General features: G+C 41.6%; 1 protein-coding gene across 1 annotated transcript in view; it reads left to right on the forward strand.

Moving 5' to 3' along the window:
* Positions 1-20,497, forward strand: part of opn4xa (opsin 4xa) — a gene marked incomplete at both ends in the record, with an annotated part of 21,148 nt that extends 651 nt beyond the window's left edge. Inside the window, 9 exons of the mRNA XM_080834227.1 lie at positions 5,623-5,761; positions 12,063-12,196; positions 12,542-12,745; positions 13,250-13,421; positions 14,429-14,590; positions 18,595-18,702; positions 18,913-19,087; positions 19,715-19,849; positions 20,120-20,497. Of these exons, the coding sequence (XP_080690353.1) occupies positions 5,623-5,761; positions 12,063-12,196; positions 12,542-12,745; positions 13,250-13,421; positions 14,429-14,590; positions 18,595-18,702; positions 18,913-19,087; positions 19,715-19,849; positions 20,120-20,497 (1,607 nt within the window). The remainder of the gene's footprint in view (positions 1-5,622; positions 5,762-12,062; positions 12,197-12,541; positions 12,746-13,249; positions 13,422-14,428; positions 14,591-18,594; positions 18,703-18,912; positions 19,088-19,714; positions 19,850-20,119) is intronic.
* Between the last annotated feature and the right edge of the window lie 1,049 nt (positions 20,498-21,546).

Raw genomic sequence — 21,546 nt, forward strand, 5'->3', positions numbered from 1 at the left:
GCCTTGTAGTACAATTTTGCCTTATTTTCTCAATCTCTATCCATGGACATGAACTGCCAGAATAGACATAACATATCAGTGTTTATTTTACAATTTTGAGAAGAAATGTGTTTTCAGTTTCAGAGTGTGATATGCTCACTGATTGTATTCACTTATAAAACCATTACTTTACAAACAAAATTGATTTTACCTGGGGCATGACCCTTTAGCACAGGCTCTCTTGGAAGAGAGAGACAATGAGAATGAAAGAGTTCATTTTACTGTGCTCTTAAGATCCGACTAGACAAGTGGAATGAATGAAGGATTCTTTTCTTAATCAGGAGTCAGGAATCTGATCATTGATATACATCAAAAATGGTTACCTGCTAAAAAAAGCGAAGAAATAGAACAATATTTTACTTAAGGACTCTCATTTGGGCTACACACAGTACTTAGAGTACAATTTCTGTGCAACAATATTTTTAAGATCGATTCACACACATCCACAAGCAAGTGAACATGTGAAATGAATCGTGTGAGATATGGTATTAGTCAGTGGGTTTACCACTAGCTTCTTTTTGTGAAAGTGTGAACTCAGAATTATGCACAGTGTACATCTTTCTCTAACAGGACAATATATTGAGTAATCCACAGAAAACTCAAATAATGTTTAAATTCAGTGTTTTGTAAGTGAACCTAGTATAGGCAGCATATGTGGAGTTAATGCTACAATCCAAGATAAAAACACAAGCCATTTTCCCCTTTTGGCATATAACTTCATACGAATACTTGAATACATAAGAATAGTTTAAATGATACTCCTCTACGTATATCATGTACCCAAACTGCATGACTATTTTCACTACTTGGCTATAAACTACTTGACTCTTTTCACTAAGAACCGGTTCATTCATGTGTTAAGTTTTTATATGTGAATAGAGTGTAATGGACACTTAGTGTAAAAGGTTTATGGATGTTTTATGCTGTGGTGGCTGCACAGTAGAGAAACCCATGACATAACTTATCATATAGGCATTCTTTTCCACATGATTGGTTCTCAAACCCCATATGTTAGGATGAACACTATTACATAATTGTATTTCTCAATGTACCATGGTCGTGCTGGACATCCAGAGAAATTAGGAAGTTGTATGAATGTTCTTTCCTCCAGTAATCCCAGTGGCCCTCACAGGCAGACAGAACAAGAGCATCCTCTTCATTTCTGATGTAGGGCAATGATAAAAGCTGTGAATGGCCTCCCATTAAACGAGGTAGGCCAGACAAGCATTGCGTGACTCCACCTCGATTTGATCAAATTAACATAAGGAAATAAATCCTCTTATGATTGACACCTAAATGGAGAGTCAGCTATGTTAGGTGATTGTGACCTTTTAATCACTGTGCCTTTAGCTTAATCACTTTCCTCAATCATTACAGTTATTGTCTTTTTCGCCCAATTAACATTGCTGCAATTATGAACTCTCATTCTGAATAACTGTGTCTGCCATGTAGGAGGTGTTGTTGTTCAGTTTGAAGATTCAAAGCCCTTCTGTGCAGCCTAACGCCAGGCTGTCTTGAAATAATTGTATGGCCCTGTACTGTAAGTGCTACTGTACATACCTTTTTCAGCCCTTTTATATTACACAGCCATAAACACTGTAGTAAGGCCTTCTTAATGTTTAGGTAAAGTGTTCATAGCGATAGCTTCTTCGTGTTGTTGAATGGTGAGCGTGTGCTTAGCACAATGCCATGTGCAGCCTATCTGTGCATCTCTATTCTTGGCTTCACCATAGCGGAACTACAGTTATTGACAATAGCGTCTCTACACAAAACGATCCAATGGTTTTCTTCTCATGCACCACTAGTACAGTACTCTGGGGATGCGCGTCTTGTGATTTGCTGAACTGCGTTCGATAATGGCCTGAGTCAGCTTGCTGCGCAGCTGGTTTCCTGGGTTGCAGCAAAGATGTCTCCTCCGTCATGCTGAGAGGACCACGCTCCCGTCGCATTCGGGTTGATCTTCCTCGGAGGAGATGGTGGCGAGATGTGACACGATGGGAGTGTGAGGTCAGCTGCGAGCTGAAGCCATGCTTCGGTCTTTTCTGGTGCTCTCGTTAGCTTGCCACAAGCTCCCTGGTGTCTAACCATCGCCTTTCAATATGGCAGCTCGTACCCCGTGCTGTCTTTAGAGTACCACTGCATTGAGCTGAGATTTTAACATTTTATGCTGAAAATGAAAATGCTGTTCTTTCAAACACTGCATTGGAGAATGTCTCAGTCGACTCACCAAATATATCAAGGATTAAAATGAGGGATACAAGAAAAGGGATACAAGAAAATGCATTTCCTGAAGGAAATACCAGTGCATGAAATGCAAAAGTTAGGAAAGGAAGAAGAAAAGAAAGAAGAGTGAAAGAAGGAAAGAAGAAAGAAAAGAAGAGTGAAAGAAGGAAAGAAGAAAAGAAAGAAGAGTGAAGAAAGGAAAGAAGAGTGGAAGAAGAAAAGAAAGAAGAGTGAAGAAAGGAAAGAAGAGTGAAAGAAGGGAATAATAGTTGAAGAAGGAAAGAAGAAAAGGAAAGAAGAGTGAAAGAAGGAAAGAAGAAAGGAGAGTGAAGAAAGGAAAGAAAAGTGAAAGAAGGAAAGAAGAGTGGAAGAAGGAAAGAAGAGTGGAAGAAGGAAAGAAGAGTGAAAGAGAAAAAGAGAGTGAAAATATTGAAAAAAGGAGATAAAAATGGAGTGAAGAAGAGAGATTGAGTGTGAGAGAAAGTAGACTGAGAGGGATAGAGAGAAAGATGGAGAGATGGAGAGAAAAAAAGTAGAGAATGGAAGGTGTCTTAATGTTCCTAGTTACAGTTAAATTGAGAGGGACAGAGAAGAGGTTCCTTTGATTTGGCGCAGCTGTTAGTGAAGCACAGGTGCAAGCCAGTTTAAAGACCCTATTATGATGTCATAATGGCCCAATGTAAGTCAATGGGAATATCTTAAAAAGTATAAAGTTTAGAAAAGTTGAAAATACATAGCATAAGTGTCCTTTACAAGACCTACGCGACAAAGTTTGAATTTAACGTTTCTACGTTAAGCGGTTCGGGCTGAATTAATCACAGAAAAAGGTAAGAAGAATAATAATAAGAAGAAAATGCCTTGGAATAACAATACAGGGCATTTCATGCACTGTAATTACAAGTACATTGTCGAATAATAGATAGATTAAGCAATTCATAGTGGTATCAAATGGGATTATTAAATGCCTCTAGGCACCGAGTTTGTATTGCAGAAAATACACAACTGTGCCTCTTCATAAACAGTTGAAGCGACTGCTAAAAACACTCAGGGTCTGTTGGCCACCTGGAGTTAGCGACACCTGAGACACTCTTGTAGGAACAAGGGTGCTGGTCGAGAGATTGGATTTGGATTAGTGCAGAGGCTGAGTCCTTGACCCGTATAAGATTGTGTTCCGCCCGCTGTCCATTATTTCTCTTACAAATCATACGTCCCACTGATTATTAATTGCACAAACATAACACGATTTTATTAACATATCTGTAGCTATAACGCCATCAATAACAGTGAATAATGTCTTCTTTATTCATCCCTCCATGTTGTTAGTGACAATATGTAAGTAGTCTTCTTATCCATGTTAAGATATCTACTTATCCATGTTATTTTTTTGCTTCAACGGACTCATGCTGCTTATTGTACTTAGCTGTTAACTCTTTTTAATCTCTTTCACTTCCTGTCTCCCCCCCCTCACTTGTTCTCTCCCCCATCATCCCTCTCTTCAATCCTTTTTCACTTCTTTTATTCATTTGAATACCTCACTTTAACGCCCCTGCAGTGTATCCATATTCCCCATTCCATAACCTTTCCAGCTTCTTCACACTCTGTGTCTATCCTTTTATACTCTAGCAGCTTTCTCAAAAAAACAGTGGGATTATGCGAAGGGATTTGAACAAATGTATCAAAGCACAAACAATCATAACACGTAAATACACGCATTTCACAGATTGTATTTCTGTAATATTCCTGTGAAGTAACAGGCAGTGCTCTTGGGCAGGCAGCTTTAGTGGGTCTGATGGTCTTTAAGTTATGTTATTGCTTCTGCCCGTGTCACTGGGTAAGGATCAGAGAGCTTGGCACAACATTGGCGGACTAACCCACCTCCTGCGGCAAAGTACAATTTCCGTAACACCCCTACAAAAACAGCTGGCTTTTTGGGAACAAATATCAGGTGAAAGAGAAGAAAAGAAGAAAGGAAAAAAAGAAAGGATGCATGAAGTATCCCCCCCCCCCCCCCCCCCCATCTCCTCCCACCACCTCAATCCCAACCCTGACCCTTGTGACCTGGCTAAGAGACACATAAAAGAGTGCTGCCACGTTGTATGAGTAATCCGTGAAACTCTTTTTTTGGAAATAGAAACAGTTTCACGGTCAGCAGAACAATGCGTGGCTAAATTGGAATATATACCGGAGATTGCGGACAATCACAATCTTAGTGTCATCCTTGTTCTGAATTCCTACGTAACATTTCGCCTATTCATAAGTACAATCAAGCTAAAGTAAGAAAGGAGAAAGGAGACTCCAGATGGAGGGATGGGGAGTAGACAGGATTGTGTCATGACAGACTGTGTGAGTCAGGTTCCCAGATGCAGATTCTGAAGAAATGAAAGTGCCCAGACAAACAAGGTCATATAAAGACAAAAGTGTCTCACTGCTCTGTAACTCTGAAATCATTTCCTAAATGATAATTAATCATTTCCACTGAGAGTTTGTAAAAACAACTATCCCTAGAGCTTGAGTGTTAAATAGAGTGTGATTTAATTTAGCTAACCACTATTTTCTAATTATTCAGTTTGGACTCGCCTTTGAAAAGAGACATAAAGAAATGTACTATATTCACTCAGGCAAATTTTTGGTTGGAAATTTAACATTCGAGTGTACATATATTGTATGCACACAAGCACAAGCACACACACATACACACACACAGAGACACACATTGTCTTTCTCACACACACACACACACACACATACACGCACGCACACACCCACACACACACACACCCACACACACACCCACACACACGCACACACACACACACACACACACACACACACACACACACACACACACACACACACACACACACACACACACACACACACACACACACACACACCCCACACCCAATTAGCTTGTTTCCTGTAACCTCAACAATTACATTGTTTGACAAAGGTCCAGTGGCAGTCAAGGACTACCTATTGTGAGACAATGAGTGAAAATGAGACCCAGGCAATTATAACACTGCTCCAGCTGATCTCATTATCCATCGGGTGATTCAGTGATTGTCATCCATTCATTCATGTGACAAAAGGGCTGCTGGGCTGCTGGTGGTCGACAGCCTTTCATAAGCAAAAGAATGATAGAGAATGTTTCTCATACAATATGCTTGTGTGAGAGAGGAAGGTAAGGAGGGGGAGACAGTGAGAGATAGAAACATGGAGAGTCAGTTGTAATATGCTTGTGTTTTCATGTGTGTGTGAGACAGACAGAAGAAGACAGAGAGAGAAAAAGCCCTTTCCTCTAGTGTGTGTGTTCGATTGAGTGGACCCAGACGTGACCACCCTCATCCTTCTGTTTCTCAGGTGTGGACACAATGGACCGAGGCTTCTTCCGTAAGGTGGATGTCCCGGACCATTGGCACTACATCGTGGCATTCTTAGTCGTGGTAATCGGTGTTCTGGGCGTTGTGGGGAATGCTCTGGTAATCTATGCCTTCTTCAGGTAGGCCACCACACCATAAGAATGATTTTGTTACCTCCTAAAAAACATGTAAAATATCTTATTTCACAGGTAAGAGGCTTGTTGCATGCATTATAAAGGATAGTTCACTTGACAAGTTCTATGAACTAGGTGTTTGTATGTATGTATTTGTATGTATGTATTTATCAGTCATAGAAAATATGAAATATAAAACATATGTTATTCCTTGTGTTATTCTGTATTACGTTATTGTGTTGTATACACATCACTAGCATTGTCATCAGTTGCGTTCTCTACTGGAGAAAAAACTCAAGGCCTCATTACAACATTTCTACCCAGCTTCATGAGAGGAAACAGACCATCAAACAAATCATATCACTTCTTCCCATTCGTGCAGGCCGTCTTGCTTAAAATTGGAACTTCCCCTGGGACCATTGGGATCACTTTGTCCCCACAAATGATTAGTGTCATGTTCTGACAAGAGCGTGCGCCTTTTCCTCCATGTTCTCTCTGATTTTTTCCGTAAACACCCCTGCCTCAGAGGCAGAGTGAAACCATGCGGAAATGAATGTCTGTTTTAAATGCTGATGAGCATTTTATCATTTATAAATGTAACATCAGAGCGAGACGCGGGGCTCTGCAGTTTGAACGTTATCCCTCTTGACATGGTACTCAGCGCTGCTGACAGACTTATTTTAGACTCTGGGCTTAGGAAACCGCCCTTGGGAGTCAGTTCTCTCCGTTTGCACGGGCTCCTGTTCTTCCAGTTCTTGGAATCCGACAAAAGCAGCTGCTCCTTTGAGCGCTCAAGTGTACCTGCCCACTCCTACTCCGTCGCCAATGCCTGAGAGCCTTGGGCATTTGTGGCCCGGAGATAGGTGCTGTGCGTGAGTGTGTGTGACTCAAGCGTGTCTGACAAGGACCTAAAAGCATGCCGATTGGTCCCCTCCAGAGGCCAGCTGACATGCTTTCTGCATTTGTTGCTCTTAGTATTACACCGTCACTCAGTAACTCCCGGCTCCCCTGTCAATCTCTCCAAGATCACGTCTTTTTTTTGAAGACAAAATGTCCTTTGCAGTTGTCCACTTTCAGGGGATGGGGGATGGGGTAGGCATCTGAAAGGGTGAAGTGTTCCTTCGAGTCTCAGCTTGATGGCTGCCGTTTGCTCCATCCAAACGCCTGCTGCTGTTGCTGCTGGTTCTCAAAGTCTGTCAGTTGTACATACCCTGCTCTTATAAAACCCACAAGGGCCACTAGCTAAACCCATGTGATGTACCAAACACTGACGAGAGTGCGCTGATAGTTTGGAGGCACATTTCTCTTTACAAGGGGATGTTTTCACAGCAGACTTCCAGGAACAGTGAAAACAATCTGGAGGGCAGCTGCAAGAGGTGATGGAGGAGCCAAGCACTTTAACACTAGTGTCTGGCAGTGTCCAAAGGACATTTGTAAACTTGTCTTGTGACCTTTTGTTGTATTAACATGCATTGCTGAGGACAGAAGAGTTTTATGATGATGCTACATAGCATGGCCATAATGGGGAATTTTTCATGGCATGTTCAGATCATTTTCTTGGCGGATGTGGATGTTTGGGAATACATGATCTCATTTCCTGGGGCTGTAACAGCCTAAAAAACTGCATAAAAATCCACATCAACTTGGTTTCAATGCATCAATGTATTCCTGTGATATGGTCCGATGTGCTGTTGAGGGGCACTTTAGGAAAATTCTAAATTGGCTGACAATCCAACATGGTTGGCCATAAAACCATCAAACTTAGTTGTGTTGGACATGACCTTAAGAATCGGTGGTGTATCATTCCAGGTCAGATGATTCAAAAGTTAACTGTAGGGGACCCCAGTAGACCCCAAGCACTCCGCAGAAGTGGGCCAAATTTCTTCAAACACTTCCTGTAGCATTGGGAACATAATATCACAGCAGATGCCAGTGCTTAAACTGCTTGGTACCGAATTATTGATAAGCTTTTCAAGCTTTCATTGCAGCGTTATTGCCTGATTAGGGATCCAGTCTGCACAACTTAAATTAAGCCTGATATCTTCATATTTCCCTCTGCTTAGTTAATATGAACGTGGATGCTTGCTCAGACAAGTTATTATCGGTTACAGCTTTTGAAATCACAGTGCATGTAGGGAAACCGGCGCACATTAAGACTGTGGGCTACTGAGCTGATTTCACAATACACCAACTTTTGCCATCTAGTCACAGAGACAATAAATTAATGACCTTGAAGTCCCTGAATAGTATGCAACACAGTGTGCACAGTGTGGTGTCTGTAGTTAAATGGCCTTTATATAAGTTATAAATGAAAAGGCTGCGCCTTAGTACATTTCTCACTGCTGTGCAGATCTGCAGCACTGGAAAAACAGAAGAGAAGCCATTTGTAAAATGGTCTGACATCAAAGCACATCAGTTCGGCCAACGTTTACATGCAGCTATCATTACAGCCAATAAAAGCAGCAACATAAACCTGACAATGAATTACAGTCATCAGCTACACATACAGTCATACATCTGTGGGCTATGAGCTCATAAAGGCCTGTGTGTCTCAGACTTAAAACTTTGGTCACACATGACGGGCATGCTTAAACGGACCTGAAGGCTATTTTCAGAAAGCTTCACTGATTTAATAAAACAGGATCTGTGGGGCTCATGGTGAACATAGTGCTTGCTGTTTGAAAAATTGTGAAACAGGTTGATAATTACAGAGATGGAAATTACAGTTAAAGTATGTGTGAAGAATGTGATCTGTTTATGGTTGAAACTAAATTCAATGTTTGATTAATTACACTAGCCGCTCAATAGGTTTATTAATTGTCCATAACTACATTTACGTGAACATCAGATGATTATTTTGAGCTGCATGTCTTTGCTCATGGTTGATGCAAAACATGAAATAAATCTTTAGATAGATGTTAATGTGGGTGTTGATACTCCTTCTGGAGAACATAGAGAGACTACCATATATATATGGCATATATACCAGTATATATATACAGTATATACCAATACTACCATACTGGGGTAGTTCCTGCTAGCCATTCACTTCTCTGTCCTCTGCGTATCGGTTGTTTGAGATCAGTCAGTTTCTGAATTAATCAGTTCCAACCGGACCGCAGCCACAAGCTCCACTTGTTTCTATGGCCGTGGTTGTGATTGCTATATACATAATGTAAACGTTATGCAACATAATCCGATGAGTCGGAATTGAAGCAGAAGCACGTCTGCTCTCTACCCCATGAGGCACTCTATTCCTGTGAGAGTCTAGCAGAGCCCTCAGGGATGAGTGCCGACCAATCCAAAATGTGAACTCCTGGAATGGCCACACCTCCTCCTGGTTTTGATGGGATGTGCTTGGTGGTGCGTGAAGCGAAACAACGCATCTGTGGGCGTCGCCGCCAATTCCATGTCTCGAAAGAACTCAGCATGAGGGTCCTCAGTGAGGGGTCCTGTGTGGTTTTCATTGGCCTAGATACGCTCACTCAACAAGGGTAGCGGGGCCAACAAGCTAAGGTAATGCAGTGATTTAATGTTTGTAAACATCCGTGCTTGCTAAAGCAATGTAAGGCATGGCATAGTAGTATGTTTGCTTTGACCTCTGTTTGTATCTCCTTTTCTTGGTTTCAGATCTACGTTATTAGTCCATTTGCCTGTGAATTTCACATTAAACTCTTTTCGATATGGAAGCCCCGATATGAAATGAGTGTTTGTCATGTTAGTGGAGCTTGTTTGGAAGCCATGTGAGACTGGACCATCAGGCGGGCGTGGCCTTATCTGGACTGGGTTCAGTACTGTACCTCTGCCATCCTGCAGGGCTGCTGATGTAAGATGCGGAAGTAACAGCTGGCCCCTGGAGACCAAACACAAGCATCAGCCTTTGCTCTATACACAAAGACACACAGACAAACACACACACACACACACGCTCATGCATACACACACAGACATACCCTCTTACTCATGCATAAGCACACACACAAACACACACACACACACACACACAAACACACACACACAAACACACACACATACCCACTCACTCACACATTTACACACACACACACACATACACACACACACACACATTCACACATTCACACACATTCACACACACACACACACACACACACACACACACACACACACACACACACACACACACACACATGCGCGCACAGAAACGCACATACACCCACTCACTCATGCATACACACACACACACACACACACACACACACACACACACACACACACACACACACACACACACACACACAAAACACACACACACACACACACACATACACACTCACACAAACACATACCCACTAACTCTCTCTCACACACACAATCACACACACACAAACACACGTGCACACAAAACACACACACTCCAGACTGTGCTAAGTGTTTAGTCTGTAGTGATCAAGGAGCTAGTTGTGATGGATCAGAATCTCTACAGCCAAACAATCACGGCTCAGAGGATGAATCCAGTTCACTTCAAGTGGTCTGTTGCTTGTGAACAGAAGTGTGACACTTTTGTGATAACAAAATCTCTAATTGATCTAAAATTGACATAAAATGTATAATCTTGAACAATGACTGAAAACCACTATCCCTCATTTCCCACAACTGTAAAGTGCATCCCAGTATTTTCGATTCAAAGATGTCCATGTATAGTATGTCCACAAGAGGAATCGGACTTTCCCAGGGCACCTTCACGAGTCAGCTGCTTCAGCGTCTGAGTGCTTGAGATGTCTGTTCAGTGCTTCAGTTGCACGAGTCCCAAAAGCACACGGGCAAAACATCTCCTGGTGCCGGATTACAGACATGTGTTCTTCGGAAGATTTGGAAGATGAGTGCTAACGGCCATGCAACCCCAGCCCTGCTGCCCATTGCTTTGTTCATTTGACATCAATGCTGCGAATGAGTCTACAATTTTCTGCCAATTTTCTCCGGAGTTGGGTTACTTCTGAGTATGTTTTTCCCCTGGCCTGTGGGTCTGACTCAACCACTGTTCATTTTAATGTCAGGTAGACTTCAAGGTGCTTTTGTAAGGGGGAGAATAGTTTTCTGTCAAAACACTGTTTACAAAACACTGCAGACTGAAAGGATCAAACAAGGATGTACTGGACATAAAGGACACAAAGAATAACAACAAAACAAAACAAAAAGGTCTTTACATCATTGTCATGCAGCCATACAGGGACTAATAGTGGATTATGTTGGACCAACCTCACCCTCTGGAAATACGGTTTTCCCCAACCCTTTCAGAAATGAAGGTTCATAAGCACACACTTTTCATAATGAGTGGATTTTCCCTAACACCCATGAAACAACCGTGTAAAAAATAAATTCTGACCTACAGATTTTTTTTTTTCTTCTTGAACCGTATGCTGATGTAGGGCAGTTTTATGAGGCTGTTCTTTCATAATGATTGTCTGCCTTTTTATTCTTGGAAAAAAGGAGGCATTTCAAAGTATGGGTGATAAGCAGGCTCTGTGGTATGCCCCCTGCTGATTGCCATGGTCCGCTGGGTCCTAGTGCCTGCTGAGGGGGAGATGAGAATCAGGGGGAGAGTGGCAACTGCAGAGCTTCAATCAGAGATAATTGTGCACGGGGGCTTGTTGGTGCTGGATTAATGCACAAGTGTCCAATCAGACTGATAGTGGAGCGATGGAAATTCTAACCTCCCGATGCTCTGGATTAAGCGGGCGTAAAGGATGGAAATCAGCGGTGGCTGAGGAATCTGTTTTCATCCTGTAGATGCGGCCAAATAAGGTTCTAACTGGCATATTGTTTGCCGATTTTGGAGAGCTGTTGAGTAACACAGGTGGTGTGCAATGTGTGCTTGGTCTTCAGTCCTGTTAACTGAACCATCAGTGAGACTCACAATAGAATTGTAGATAAAGGACATGAGATAAAAAAACACAATTACTAAAATGTCCTTTTTGGTGGTGGTGGGACACATGACAAAATGCAGGTGTGTCAATTTTGAGTTATTATAACCACAAAATACACAGTACATATGCATGTATTTTAAACTACATTTGCAGTCATATTGTGTACATTTTGTAGATAGTGTGAGTTCCTGTTTTATAAAGAAACGCTACATTTTATGCATGACCTTACAGCCCTTTATCACATTTAATGACAACAATGCGGATCTTTGTGAATATTTGGAAAATCCATGTCAGTAAATACACAGTGTATTGATTGAAAATAACTTGACAGATGATTGTCTTCAACACCGTCGTTATTCAATGCTCTGTTCTTGACAATTGTTTTTTTATTTTTGTTTCAGTAACAAAAAGTTGTGGACGCCACCAAACTACTTCATCATGAGTCTGGCTGTGGCCGATTTCCTCATGGCCATCACTCAGTCACCCATATTCTTCATCAACTCCCTCTACAAGGAGTGGGTGTTTGGTGAAACTGGTAAGACCATATACCATAAGACCATAACAAAAAAAATTTGGCTTTTTGTGTGTTTTATAATTTTTTTATATAGTTGTTACTGTGCTTGTTTGTTATCTACTGTATATGTAAATATTACATTTGCTGTGAATGTGCTCTATCTGCATATCAGTGCTAACTGTACTTCTAATTAATTTCTATTTTATTTATATTGAGCCCTAATACATGATATGAATCCATACATTCACAAAAAAATCATCAAAACTAGCCTATATTTCCAGGCTGTAAGATATATGTTTCAAAACTAGTCTTTATTTCCAGGCTGTTAGATACAGTATATGAATCAAAACTAATCTATATTTCCAGGCTGTAAGATATATGCTTTCTGTGGGGCCCTGTTCGGGATCGCCTCCATGATCAACCTGTTGGCCATTTCCATTGACCGCTACATTGTGATCACTAAGCCCTTTCAGGCTATAGTGTGGACATCCAAACGCCGCACTCTGATCATCATTCTCGTGGTGTGGCTTTACTCACTAGCCTGGAGCCTGGCTCCTCTGCTAGGATGGAGTAAGTTCCATACACACACACACACACACACACATACTGTACACCCACACCCCAACACACACACCCACACCTGTTTGTGTCCCTGCATATACTGGACAAACATACTGCCCAAACCCAAACGTTCTTTTGCTCAGACACACGCAGGGACACATTTTTTCTTCCCAACGGGCGCAATGTATTATATACAGTGGAGGCCTATAGCATACATTCAAGCTGTGCGAGAATGTTTTATTCTGTATATATATTCATACATTATCATTGTCAAAACCTTAGCCAAGCTGCGTGGTTCAGTCTTTGAGAGCATTCTCTGGGAATGCCATCAGTAGCCTTATCAACATCTTCAGGACCAGTTGAGCTCAAGGCACAGTGGGGGGCTATCGGCTTCCAATGCTGAGTGGCAAAGCGCTTCACAGAGCTTCAAAGAATTAGACACTGCTACGCTACTCTACGCTTCGTGTGCTCTCCATGGCTTCAGTCATTAAGTGGTGTGTTTTGTTGGCCCAGGCTCCTACATCCCAGAGGGTCTGATGACCTCCTGCACATGGGACTACGTCACCTCCACGCCCTCCAACAAGAGCTACACCCTCATGCTCTGCTGTTTCGTCTTCTTTATCCCGCTGGGGATCATACTCTACTGCTACCTCTTCATGTTCCTGGCCATCCGCAGCACTGGCAGGTAGACAGGCTGCAACTGTCAGCGTCCCTCATTGCTCTTCCAGAGAGCACAACACCTGTTGTATGGCAATGACAACATTTAAGGAAGGAGGTTTTCTTTTTGGAAGTTGTGCCAGAATTATAGGATAGGATAAACTTGTATTAATCCCGTGCGGGAAATTTAATTGCGAAAGCAGCAGGGTAGTGGGAATAGGAATCAAGTATCTATATACATTATCATCAAAAATGGCTCTGATATTATATCAATAGATGGAACCTTCAGTTAGCAACATTCTAATCACATGTTTGCGATCATACTCCTCAAAGCGTAAACAGTACTGACAAATACCTAAATACACATTTGGTGTGTTTCAACAGACAGCTACATTGCCTTTGCTGATGTCAATGTGACTTGAACAAATCATGTCAAGTAGATGTTTTTGACAAGATGATCTTGACAAGGTGACAACACCAAATTTAGCAAATTGGGTGTTTCACAATTCTCCCATGAATGTCAACATATACGGTACGGGACAGACCTATGACCTGCGGTGCCTGGTAATTCAGACAGAGCAGAACTGAGAAACCCTAGGCAAAATGAACACCTAGATGTCACACCGGCGGTTCAAATTACATCGAATTTGATGTTAAGCCTTTTGGTTAAACCTTATTACAAATTTTGACATATTACTGAGGCATAGACTTATGTTTCGTTTAGCACCCTCACCATACAATTTGTCAGTGATATTACATCTCAAATGGCCATAAGCCACATTTCATGTGCTCCATTTCAATACTGTAAGTTTGCTCTGTGTCTAGTAATGGAACCAACGACTGCACAGTGCTCACACACGCACACAGTCTGACATAAAATGCCAACAGGATCTAAGCTATAATCTTTCAATAAGACCCTTTGAATGGCACATTAAGTACAGTACACTCGAATGCTGTGGCTTTTTCCATGGTAATGTCATTCACTTCTCAAGGGCATGAGCTTTCCACATCTTATTTCATCCCACTGTTCTCTAGAGATGTCGAGAGGCTGGGAAGTCAAGGAAGGAAGTCCACCCTGATTCAGCAGCAGTCCATAAAGACGGAGTGGAAGCTGGCCAAGATTGCCTTCATCGTCATTATCGTGTTTGTGCTGTCCTGGTCTCCGTACGCCACTGTGACGTTGATCGCCTGGGCCGGGTACGAACCAGCCTTATGAAAACGTACAACAGCTATAATACTTATATCTTACATCTACGTGTATAGTATAAACATTGGAGTTTACTGACTTTCTTTTTACAACATGGCTACGTGTTATAGGTCTATGTCTTGTATGACCCGCACTGGCAGGAAAAACATTTTTATGTTGCTGTACAGTGTATGGACATCCTACATTACAGATTCTCTCAACTCAAATGCCTTAGTATACTGGGACAATGTAGGCTGACAGTCCACAAATAGTTCAAAAGTGAATTAAGATCACAGACGACAGGACATTCAGGAGTTTGCCAGTGAAAATTGTTCTGGTAAATATGCATATGCAGTATATTTTTGCATTAAATCCATGATAAAAAGGCTCTTCCAGCCATTTCAACTCTTCTTCAACACTAATTCGACTAGTTCATGGTCTATCAACCTTCACATTTTCAATGGCTTGAATTCTAGCTCCAAGACTGATTGTAGCCTACCAGATTTTCATGGCTGAAGGCAAGCTAAAATGACCTTGGCAATGACACAATTTTGAAGATCATACCCTCAGTGAAAGGAGGAATCTGACTGGCTGGTGAACACATCTATCAGACATTCTATTTGATTTAATTACTGAGGAATTGTGTGGTGGTTCTCAAGGCCCTAAGGGGGTTTACATGCTCACTCATACCTAATTTGTGTAGAATACTGTGTAGAAAAAAACCTAAATGTTATTAGATAAAGTCCCAGACGCCCTTAAAGGTTTTTACACTGACAAATCTCCAAACAAGGGTAGAAAGATCTGTCAAAAGTTGAGAAAAGTGAACAAATGAAGACAATTTAAACAAATCATTTAAACATTCTATTAAGGGACTAGTGTGGCTTTTCTGGCCTTGAAAAACGCTCCTACTCAAAGTCACTTCCAATCTGATTTTGGCAACATCTTGTTGACCAGGGTAAACACCCTGACAGAGGCGTCTCGAAAAAGCGCAGGAAGATGTCAAAGAAAAAAGTCTAACAACTTTAGGTTCCGAGCCACACTGACGTGATGTCATCTGACATTTAATCATAACTTGAGGCGAGTTTCCGCCGAGTCTATGAAAATGTCACTTTGATAGAGAATGATGTTTTTCAAGACTGCCTCCAGGCCTTCAGTCTGACAGCACTTATGAAGAAAAGCACTTCTTATGCTATCTTTAAGATGTACATGGTTGTTTCATTTAGACAAGGCAGTTATCTTCATTTAACTCCAGTTATCTTAATTTAACTCCAGTTATCTTCGTGTCACTATGTTGTCTATTAACTTCAGCCGTTCTTGGTACAAAGGTCCAACAATGATTTCTACATCAGTATCTGTTGGTCAAAGCTAAAAGTTTAAATGATATTAAGACAGGATACCAGATACAATACAGCCGCGGAAAAAATTAAGAGACCACTTCAAAATGATCAGTTTCTCTGGTTTTACTATTTATTGGTATGTGTTAAAGTAAAATGTACATTTTTGTTTCATTCTATAACCTACTGGCAACATTCCTACAAAATTTCAAATAAAAATATTGTCATTTAGATCATTTATTTGCAGAAAAATGACAATTGGTCAAAATAGCAAAAAAGATGCAGTGTCTTCAGATCTCGAATAATGCAAAGAAAACAAGCTCATATTCATTTTTAAACTACACAATACTAATGCTTTAACTTAGGAAGAGTTCAGAAATCAATATTTGGTGGAATAACCTTGATTTAAAATCACAACTTTCATGTGTCTTGGCATGCTCTCCACCAGTCTTTCACATTGCCGTTGGGTGACTTTATGCTACTCCTGGCGCAAGAATTCAAGCAGCTCGGCTTCTTTTCATGGCTTGTGACCATCCATCTTCCTCTTGATCACATTTCAGAGTTTTTTTTATGGGATTCAGGTCTCGAAATTGGGCTGGCCATGACAGGGTCCTGATCTGGTGATACTCCATCCACACCTTTACTGGCCTGGCTGTGTGGCATGGAGCATTGCCCTGCTGGAAAAAACACTTCTCAGAGTTGGGGAACATTGTCAGAGCAAAAGGAAGCAAGTTTTTCTTCCGGGACAACGTTGTACTTTGCCTGGCTGAGGTTTGTAAAAGACCATAAGGATTGAACCAAAGCGGACTGGAGGGTCTCCTAGTTCGTCTTCTCTGATGAGTCCAATTTTCAGCTTTGCCCAACACATGGTCGTCTGATGGTTAGACGGAGACCTGGAGAGGCCTACAAGCCACAGAGTCTTGCACCTACTGTGAAATTGGACTCATCAGAGAAGACGAACTAGGAGACCCTCCAGTCCGCTTTGGTTCAATCCTCATGGTCTTTTACAAACCTCAGCCAGGCAAAGTACAACGTTGTCCCGGAAGAAAAACTTGCTTCCTTTTGCTCTGACAATGTTCCCCAACTCTGAGAAGTGTTTTTTCCAGCAGGGCAATGCTCCATGCCACACAGCCAGGCCAGTTAAGGTGTGAATGGAGTATCACCAGATCAGGACCCTGTCATGGCCAGCCCAATTTCGAGACCTGAATCCCATAAAAAAAACTCTGAAATGTGATCAAGAGGAAGATGGATGGTCACAAGCCATGAAAAGAAGCCGAGCTGCTTGAATTCTTGTGCCAGGAGTAGCATAAAGTCACCCAACGGCAATGTGAAAGACTGGTGGAGAGCATGCCAAGACACATGAAAGTTGTGATTTTAATTCAAGGTTATTCCACCAAATATTGATTTCTGAACTCTTCCTAAGTTAAAGCATTAGTATTGTGTAGTTTAAAAATGAATATGAGCTTGTTTTCTTTGCATTATTCGAGATCTGAAGACACAGCATCTTTTTTGCTATTTTGACCAATTGTCATTTTTCTGCAAATAAATGATCTAAATGACATTATTTTTATTTGAAATTTGGTAGGAATGTTGCCAGTAGGTTATAGAATAAAACAAAAATGTACATTTTACTTTAACACATACCAATAAATAGTAAAACCAGAGAAACTGATAATTTTGAAGTGGTCTCTTAATTTTTTCCGCGGCTGTATATAAACATAGCGACAACTTCAACTCAAGGAACTACAGAGGCAGCAACCTTGGAAAACCCTTCCCAAATTGGCACACAGATCATATACTTAACACACTCACACTTTATACATCTTCTTGTACACAGCATACAAAAATAATGAATAATATTCGTCTGCTTTACTGACTTCAGGAAAACCTTTGACTCAGTCAGTTTGAGGGCTGACAGCATGAGGGCCTTTTATTGAAATTAAGTGACAGCAGAATTGGAGGACAAACCTACAATATTATTAAATATATGTATAAAAACAATAAAGGCTGTGTTCAAATTAACTTTCTGTTCTGTTTACTTAAGGGTCTGCCATTTCATTATTAATATTGTATATTTTTCCCATTTTACTCAATTTCTTTAATTCATTCTTTATTATTATTATTATCATAAGATCGATTTAATGCTTTAGGCAATATTGTCCTTACAGTCATGCCAATAAAGCCTATTGCATTGAAAACTGACAGAGAGGGAGAGAGAAAGGAAGGAAGGAAGAGTTAAATAGAGGGTGAGAATACAAGAAGAGAAGTTCGGCAGAGAGGGATAATCTGGCATGTGATCCCCTCCACAGTACTGCTGGGTCACTGCTGTGCTGCATAAACACGTCAAGTCACACACACACACTAAGGAATGGAAAGACTGCAGAATCATTTCATTTGTGCAAGCCATTCACTGTCAGATGACTTTCTCCATATGCACACTGAGCTTTTTGTGGTCAGGACTGAAGGCCTTTTTTAATTTATTGTCAATGTTATGTTTGATTTATACGTAAATGCCTTTTTTTTTTAAGGTTGTATAGCCTTTTGTCACTCTGGCAGGGGGACTGCCAATGGAAGCCTTTTTGGCTATAATTGGGTGTATTTACATTTTATTGTACATTAATGTACACTGTCCCTCTTGATCAAATAAACAAATTGATTGATTGATTTACATACTCCTCCAGGTATGGCAGCTACCTCACACCATACTCAAAGACAGTGCCCGCGGTAATAGCCAAAGCCTCCGCTATATACAACCCATTCATCTATGCCATCATCCACTCCAAATACAGGTGAGTGCAGTTTATCTTTGAGTTGTACACTCCCCCTCATTCTATGATTTCTTCTTTTCATTTCACCTGGTGTGGTTAGTGGACAAGCCCATATGTTAACCATATATACCAAAATAAATGGTTTTAGATTGTAAATGGCTTACAGCACGGCTTTCAGTCTTTGTGTTTTGTTTTGTTTTTTGTTTGTTGTTTTTGTTTGTGGCTGAGCAGGGACACTCTGGCGGCGAATGTGCCGTGCCTGAGCTTCCTGTCCCAGCCCCCTCGAAAGGACTGCATCTCCGTGTCCAACAGCGAGTGTTCCTTTAGGGAGTCCATGCTCAGCAGGGCGTCGTCTGGGTCCAAGAACAAGTTCTACAGGATCTCCTCCATGTCTACGGGAGACACAGTGTGTTCATTTGTGCTTGTTTTGGAACTACTTCAAATGTCACTTTACGTATTATTGTATCAGATCTATCTGCGTGTGAAAAGGCTCAAGTCATGTTAAGAGAAGAGTGCCACTGCACCACTGAGGTCAAGGGTTCAATTCCCAGACAGCACACAAGCTACAACATGTGCCTCAATTATTCTGCTGTAGATTGCTTTGGAATCATACCAATGATGTAGCTGTGAGGAATGTACCTCAATACACTGTGATTGTGCTTCCAGTAGAAATTGAGGATACATTTTCTGGGTTAGTTCCTGTACCTCATTAGAAGCTGAGGGGTGTCTTGAATGCAGGGGGAAGTCCATCCATCCAAGTGGACATCCATGAATTTCCCTAAAACTATTGAAAGGGCTAACGCATGGTGGAAATAACAAAAGCTTTTTAAAGGTTAGAGGTTAAAAGTGACACAATAAAGTGTTTTGCATTCTGCTGGTGTGGTGTCTAGAACATAACACTTCACGTACAGTATATTATATGTGTACCTTACTTTAAATCTCAGTAACATAAATCAGGATCTAAGGAGATCAATTGCAATTAAGTTAAATTGTCATAATGCCATTTTCATTCACATTCACATTCCTTTCGTAGGTATGGAGTGATGTCGAGCTGGATCCAATGGATCAGTTGTCCCGGGGATCGCGATCCACCTGTATGATGAGGGAGAGAGACCGAAACCAAGTCCATCTGCCGGGGAAGGCGAAGGGCTCTGCCAGAGAGGGGAAGGTAAGGTATGTGGTTCAAGTGACTTAAAAATTGCAACAAATCCACTACACAGGCATGTTACTCCAACACAAATGTATTAAGATTGTTTATGAAAAGCTTCTGTATCTGAATCTGAGTGGTATACTACTGCCAGCACAGTCACAAATGATTAGTTACAATAGAAATTCTGACGTACTATTTGGAACAACAGATCACAATTCATGGTTATAGCGGAACATTATATATTTTTTTTTACTAAACATCGACATTTTCCTGTAAAATTTCCCTCAGGCCAAAATCCCAGAGAGAAAATCACTGATCAGCTCCTCCCACAACCCGGTGCCCATGTCTGTCAGCACAGCCACTGCCCCGCTCTTGCTGCCCGTCAGACATGGTGGGGGTGAGGATGAAAATGCCAAGGATCCCAAAGAAATGCAGTGCAGAGACACTACCAGCCCTGCAGCTCCTCCTAACACAGGCCTATCCTTCTATGAGAACGGGAGGCCTATGTCCCCGGCGTCCCCATCAGTCCAACAGCAGGGGGTGGCCAAGGACCGTCTGGCAGAGCAGACAGGTACTCAGGGTAATGAGGACGACGTGCTTGTGGACCTGCAGAGGGTGAACTGCTCAGGTGAACTGCCGGACCCAGCAGAGAAACTCCTATGCTGAGCACATATGTGGCCGCCGTTACAAATAGGGAGCAGATTCCAGACTCTCTTGTGGGAAACCCCTTCAGGACTTATGGAGGCCACATCTCTTGCAAGACTGCTAAATGGTCCTCTCTTTAGGTGCAGGAATATGAACTATTTCAGGATGTTTGCATAACTGTCCTAAATGGTATTTATACAATACTTGCCCCCTTCCCATCCCCCATCACGCTTGTGATGTCCACATGGTTTGTTAGCTAATCCGGTGCCAATCCGGTCCAGTGATTGAGGTAAAGCCCAGGAAACATCTCACCAAACCCTGCGTGGTGTTCGCTATGGATCACCAACATGTAAAATGCTTAGGAGTGACAGCACAGGACAACACTGGAGTAGTTTTCTGGAAGGCTGGGTCTCAGAAAAAATGACCATCTTCCTAAATCACACACACACACACACACACACACACAAACACACACACACACACACACACACACACACACACTCTCTCACACAATGTGTACACAACAGGCGTACACAAAACATATTTTCTCTTTTGAAGGAAGTCTATTTGTCAACCTGCCATCATTTACAGTGTACTGCTCCTACATTTGTTCCCTGCGGTAATGGCAAGTCATCCAGGGTCAATTCTTCGTCTACCGTTTTTCTTTTCAAGTGCAGTACCAGAACTATAGTTCAGTGATGTTGATTGTATGGTTAGATGACGTTTCATGTAATAGATAATGCAAAATGGTGCAAACTTACTTTTATCTGTTGATAAGCTTCCAAGTCAAGGACATGCCAGTATTTATGTAACTAAACCTTTAAATGAGTTGCCATTTCGTGTGTGTATGTGTGTGTGAGTCCGGTATGTGTGTGTGTGTGTGTGTGTGTCCGGTATGTGTGTGTGTGTGTGTGTGTGTGTCCGGTATGTGTGTCTGTGTGTGTGTGTGTGTGTGTGTGTGTGTGTGTGTGTGTGTGTGTGTGTGTGTGTGTGTGTGTGTGTGTGTGTATGCTATACATCCCATGGGTCTCCAGCATGTGTGGAAGCTGGATGTTTAGGTGAAGTAATTG

Source organism: Sprattus sprattus, assembly GCF_963457725.1.
Source record: "Sprattus sprattus genome assembly, chromosome: 3".
Classification (NCBI taxonomy): Eukaryota; Metazoa; Chordata; class Actinopteri; order Clupeiformes; family Clupeidae; genus Sprattus; species Sprattus sprattus.